This window comes from Carettochelys insculpta, chromosome 2, assembly GCF_033958435.1.
Source record: "Carettochelys insculpta isolate YL-2023 chromosome 2, ASM3395843v1, whole genome shotgun sequence".
In the NCBI taxonomy this organism is placed as follows: domain Eukaryota; kingdom Metazoa; phylum Chordata; order Testudines; family Carettochelyidae; genus Carettochelys; species Carettochelys insculpta.
Window position 1 is genome coordinate 240,062,689 of NC_134138.1, and position 6,000 is coordinate 240,068,688.

At 47.0% G+C, this 6,000-nt stretch overlaps 1 protein-coding gene across 2 annotated transcripts in view; it reads right to left on the reverse strand.

Moving 5' to 3' along the window:
* Nucleotides 1-2,782, reverse strand: part of RSU1 (Ras suppressor protein 1) — a 179,519-nt gene extending 176,737 nt beyond the window's left edge. For both annotated transcript variants that reach the window (XM_074984813.1, XM_074984814.1), the window contains exons 1-2: nt 2,680-2,782; nt 2,344-2,455 (exon numbers count right to left, since the gene is read on the reverse strand). In XM_074984813.1, the coding sequence (XP_074840914.1) occupies nt 2,344-2,452 (109 nt within the window). In that variant the 5' untranslated portion in view covers nt 2,453-2,455; nt 2,680-2,782. The remainder of the gene's footprint in view (nt 1-2,343; nt 2,456-2,679) is intronic.
* Between the last annotated feature and the right edge of the window lie 3,218 nt (nt 2,783-6,000).

Consider the following 6,000-nt stretch of genomic DNA (forward strand, 5'->3'; position numbering starts at 1 on the left):
TTGTCCATTACCGGTAGGAGCTCGAGGGCATCGAGGGCTGCTTCAACCACAACGTTCTCGCGTGAGTACAGCTCGGAGTAGTGCTCAACCCAGCGCTCCATCTGTTTGGCTTTGTCAGCAATAACTTCACCAGATTTGGATTTCAGAGGTGCCATCTTGTTCTGGGTGGGTCCTAATGCCTTCCTCATACCCTCGTACATTCATGAGTAGTGTAGCTTCCTTTGAAACGAACAGTTCCATTAGGAACTCCCAAAATTGACATCAGTGGTACTACACACATACATTTATGAATCTGACACAACTGAGACAATCTTTATTTGTGTGTTTAGACAGCAATGCTCTGGGGGGAAATGCAAGACAGAAAGATTCAGAGCCTGTACAGCTGGTATTAAAGTTGTGTAGTTGCTTAACATTTCTCAGGTTCAAGGATGCTGAGTATTTCAAAAATTAAAAATAAGTAATTGACTTAATAATAGGAGCAAAACCAACTTTATTTGGACTCGAGGTACATTTTGTAAAAAACAGTCTTTTACAAAACTGACAACCATAAACCAGCCCAAGCTTCAGGTTTGGACTACGTTTAGTAATTTCAAATTCAGTAAGTGTTTTAAAAAAAAAAATTGCTCATCTGCCTGGTATACGCTGGATTAGTGTGTCCATCAAAACACAAAGTCTGGATGTATTTCAAATTCATTTTGACACAAAGCTGTCAGGTGGACTTTGGTAAGCCAGGAAAATGTATAAAAAAGCCAAAAAAAAAGAGTCATGAAATGTTCTGAACTTGAGCTCTACCTCCTTGCTTACCTGTGCCTAAAAAACAGGAATAAGTACATTAATCTTAAACAGTACGGATGTGTCTACATGGGCACAAATCTTCGAAACAGACACGCTAATGGCCATTTCGAAGATTAGTAATGAGGCACTGAATTGAATATTCAGCGCCTCATTTGCATTAGGACACTTCCAGCCATGGCGATTCGAAAGCACCACTTTCGAAAGCACGCGGCTTGGCGCTGCTACACGGGGTCCTTTCCGAAAGGACCCGCACCTTTTGAAATCCCCTTATCCCACTCACTGATCGGAATAAGAGGATTTCGAAAGTTGCGGGTGCTTTCGAAAAGGACCCCCGTGTAGCTGCACTGAGCCACACGCTTTCAAAGCGCCAAGCATCCTAATGCTAATGAGGCGCTGAATATGCAATTCAGCGCCTCCTTAATAATCTTTGAAATATGGCTATTTCAAAGAATTGTGCGCATGTAGACACAACCTACCAGTATGGTCTTGTGGAGCAATGATCCCTGTAAATGGAGTGCTTGGGCAGCCACCCAAGAGAAATTCACGGGCCACCCGTCTGATTAGCAGAGCGCCCATGTGTTTCTGGTGAACATAATAAAATTTATTCCACTTATGTATGTTTTTTAAAAAAAAAAAAGAAAACGAGGAACCCTGACCAGGAGACCAGAATTTTAGTCCTGGCTCTGCCTGCTTTGTGACACTGGGCAAGTGCTGTCATCTCTCCACTGCTTTATCCGCCCTGACATCTATTTAGAGCTTGTCCCCACTTACAGACACAGCAGCATAGTACAACATCCCTGTAATACTTTGTGGAAAATAACATCTCTGCTAAAAGGAGAAGTCCTCCCTTTGACCTAAACACTATAGCAGGAGCGAAGTCAGCAAAACTACTGTACAATATTCAGGCATGTGGGTTTTCCACACCTCTGAGCAATCGCGTCACATCAACATAAGTAGGTAGTGTAGACTAAGCCTCAGGCTATGTCTATAGTTCAAATTACTTCATCATAACATACATGGCTCAGGAATGCAAATCTTCCACATCCCTGAGCAAAGTAAGTTATAACAACCTAAGCATCAATGCAGACAAGGCTATGGCAGTGGGAGATTTCCTGATGACACAGCCACCACCTCTCAGGAAGGCCTGAGTTACTAAGCAGATGGGAAAACACTGTTCCATTTGGTTCAATGCATCTTCACCAGAAATGGCAGAGTGGTCACAATGGAGGCCCAGTCAGCTGATGTAACTTGGTGTCACCGCAATAAAAAGAGCCAGATAACAGCAGTATCTGGAGGCCAATCAGCACAGTGCAGAGAAAGTGAAAGGGACAGGGAGCTCGAGTAAAACTGACAACTGAAGGAGTTTCAGTGTCCAGGCTGTACTGTAGCAGGCTGCACAGCCTGACACAGACAGAGAAGGAAGTTGTCTGCTGTTCACCCCACGGAAAGGGCCCCTTCAGCAGCCAGCCTCAGTGTGTCACGGGCTCCAGCGGCTGCGGGGACTGAGATGGGGGCAAACCCGTTGGAGGAAGCCCTGGGGATACCTACACAAGCCGGAGACGTCCAGCATGTTAGAGATGCCCCGGTCGCACATGTCCACCTCGGGCAGGCTCTTCTCCCGACTCTCCTCCACGATCTTCTTCAGGGACTTGGACATGGCCTGGGCAAAACACACACAGCCACAAGTGAGGGGCCGAGGACGGGGCAGGCGAGCCGGGGCGCCCCGGCAGCTCGGGGCAGCGTGTGCGAGCCGGGCGGGGGAGGGCGGCCCCTTCGCGAAGCTGCCCGCGCCCGGGACAAAACCGGCGCCGTAGGGGAGCGGGGCCCCCAGCAGCGAGCTACGCACTCCTCAGGGCGGCGGGGCCGGACCCCGAAGCCACTCACCGGTAGTGCGGCGGGAACCGTTCGGCGCAGGTAGCAGTACGCAGGGCTGTTGGGGACTCGCTACGCGAGACACGCCCGGCCCAGACTCCGCCCACTCCCCCGCCCCCAGGACACTCCGCGCAGGCGCACTAGTTCCCAGCTGGTCGGGGCTGGGGACCGCTCCTCGCTCCATATAAGGCAAATCGCTCCCGGGACCGGCTCCACCCACCACTTGGAATGTACGGCTGGCGGCTGGCCAATCAGAGCCGGCGGACCCCTTCCGCCAGTGCCCTGTCCGCCGTGCGAGGGGAACTCCGGGTAACCGCGCCAGGGACTTTCCCGGCCTGCTCCGGCCGCGCATAGTCTGACGGGCGGGGGGTGGGGAGGGGAGGAGCGCCTGCGTCCCGCTGCTGCCGCTGTCTGACAGTGCTCTCGGTGTCAGTCCCGCGCAGGGGTTGCACAGAGGCGGATCAAGAGCTGGTGGGGCCCTGGGACAACACAGTAATAACCCCACCCTGTGGTTAAATCTATTCATGCCTATTGTTACTCACAGAATCATAGAACACTAGGACTGGAAGGGACCTCCAGAGGTCGTTGTGTCCAGCCCCCTGCCCCAATGGCAGGACCAAGTACTGTCTAAACCATCCCTGATGGACATCTATCTAACCTGTTCTTAAATATCTCCAGTGATGGAGATTCCACCACCTCCCTAGGCAATTTATTCCAGTGTTTGACCACCCTGACAGGTAAGAATTTTTTCCTAATGTCCAGCCTAAACCTCCCTTGCTGCAGCTTAAGCCCATTGCTTCTTGTTCTAGCCTCAGAGGCCAAGAAGAACAAGTTTTGTCGCTCCTCCTTATGACACCTTTTTAGATACTTGAAAACCACTATCATGTCCGCACTTAATCTTATTTCCAAACTACACAAGCCCAATTCTTTCAGCCTTTCTTCATGAGTCATGCTCTTTAGTCTTTGATCATTCTTGTTGCTCCTTTCTGGACCCTGTCCAATTTCTCCACATCTTTCTTGAAATGCAGCGCCCAGAACTGGACACAATACTCCAACTGAGGCCTGACCAGCGCAGAGTAGAGTGGAAGAATGACTTCTCATATCTTGTTCACAACACACCTGTTAATGCATCCCAGAATCATGTTTGCTTTTTTTGCAACAGCATCACACTGTTGACCCATATTTAACTTGTGGTCCACCATAACCCCTAGATCCCTTTCTGCCATACTCCTTCCAAGACAGTCGCTTCCCATTCTGTATGTGTGAAACTGATTGTTCTTTCCTAAGTGGAGCACTTTGCATTTGTCTCTATTAAACTTCATCCTGTTTACTTCAGACCATTTCTCCAATTTGTCCAGATCATTTTGAATTATGACCCTATCCTCCAAAGCAGTTGCAACCCCTCCCAGCTCAATATCGTCTGCAAACTTAATAAGCATACTGTCTATGCCAATATCTAAATCGTTGATGAATATATTGAACAGAACCAGTCCCAATACAGACCCCCTGTGGAACCCCACTTGTTATACCTTTCCAGCAGGATTGAGAACCATTAATAACTACTCTGAGTACGGTTATCCAGCCAGTTTTGCACCCACCTTATAGTAGCCCCATCTAAGTAGTATGATGTATAGTAAGCTGACAAGTTCTTACTCTTTGAAAACCAGACTGACCTGACACGTTTCTTTTGTTCTTTTAAAGCAAATTGTTTAAATGAAAGGGAGTTATGGAGCCTGGAGGTCCCTTATGCCTGGGGGGCCTGGTGCAATTGCCCCTTTTGCCCTTACGTTAATCCACTACTGCAGTGGGGCTTCAGCCCATGCCAAGCCTTGGCCAGGCTACGCCTTCTGTGGTGATTGGTGCTGCACAGTTTGATGTGTGAATGAACTTCTGAACAGCTCTGCTTGAGCCATGCACCAAGAAACCATCCCTGCCGTTCAGTGTTAATTAGGTTATAATTATGCTCTTAAGCTGTGTCTACACTTCATGCATCTTTCGAAAGAGGAATGCCAAATGAAGGAACTCAAAAATGCAGATGAGATACTGATTTACATAGCTGGTGGCTCATTTGCGTACTCTTTCGAAAGAGCTTTTTTCAAAAGAAAAAAAGCAGCGTAGGCAGGGCTCTTTCAAAAGTCATCTCCATCTTCTGAAGAACCCATCTTCCTATTTTTTTTCAGGAAGAAGGGTTCTTTTGCAGATGGGATTTATTTTCAAATGATCCCCATCTACACTGCTTTTTTCTTTTGAAAGAAATCAGTGTCTCATTTTCACTTTCGATTTCCTTCTTACATGCGTCTGTTGAAAGAGGAATGCAAGTGTAGCCACAGCTTTAGGGTTTAAAATTAGAAGCGGATGGAATAAGTGAGAGAAGGTGTGGTTTGGAAAGGGCCAGCAACACATTTCCACACAAATATGTTCTAGCCTTTGAGCAAACAGATGGCAGGACCATTCTGAAATGTGGGTCCATTTGCCTTTGGGGAGATAATCATTTAAGAGAGTTTGCTCTTCCTGTAAATAATTTGGCTCTGGTTTTTTTCCCCCATAGATGTGGAACATGATGCAACTGAGCAATTTCTTATGAGCTATTAGGATATAACTGAATTTAGTTGGAAGATGGAATAAACCCAAAGAATATAGTATGAAATCAGCAATGCTTTTTGGACTAATTATTTAAACTCTGCTGGTTGTTAATTTTTTGCTTCATTCAAAGCCCCTAGTCCTCTATAGAAAATAACACAAGTGCAGAGGTCCACTCCATAGCTTGTTGTGGAACAGTGCGGCTTCAGATTATGAAGCTTTCATATACTCAGTATAGTCTCTCTCATAGTAACTGAAGCTCAGATCCACAAATGCATTTAGCCTCCTAATATCTACTGGTTTAAATGAAGCTTTGTGAATCAGGGCACTTTATGTTCTTTAACGCATTTATCCTCAGACCACCCTCCATAAGAGTAAGAACTATTATTTAATACCCATTCTGCTAATGGAAAAGAGTAGAGACACAAGACAACCTACCTACAGTCACACAGAAAGTTGAAGCTGGGTCTTCTCAGTCCTAGGTTGACATTATATCCTATGCTGTTTGCGTAGCTGACGTTGCAGAGGGTAGATCAATTAGGGAGAGTATAGTGAGACAAGACATCAGGAGACAGAGAAGCCACATGACTTGCCCTAGAGAAAGCGTGAGCTCTCTGGTGAATTGGGCACACAGAAGGGGCTCCTCCTACAGCCTGTTCCAAAGCTGGGGCCATAGCACTGATCCTAAGTGGCAGTAACAAAAATATGTGTGCATTACTTGTGCTTTGCCAACTGCAGTCACCAATGGATTGT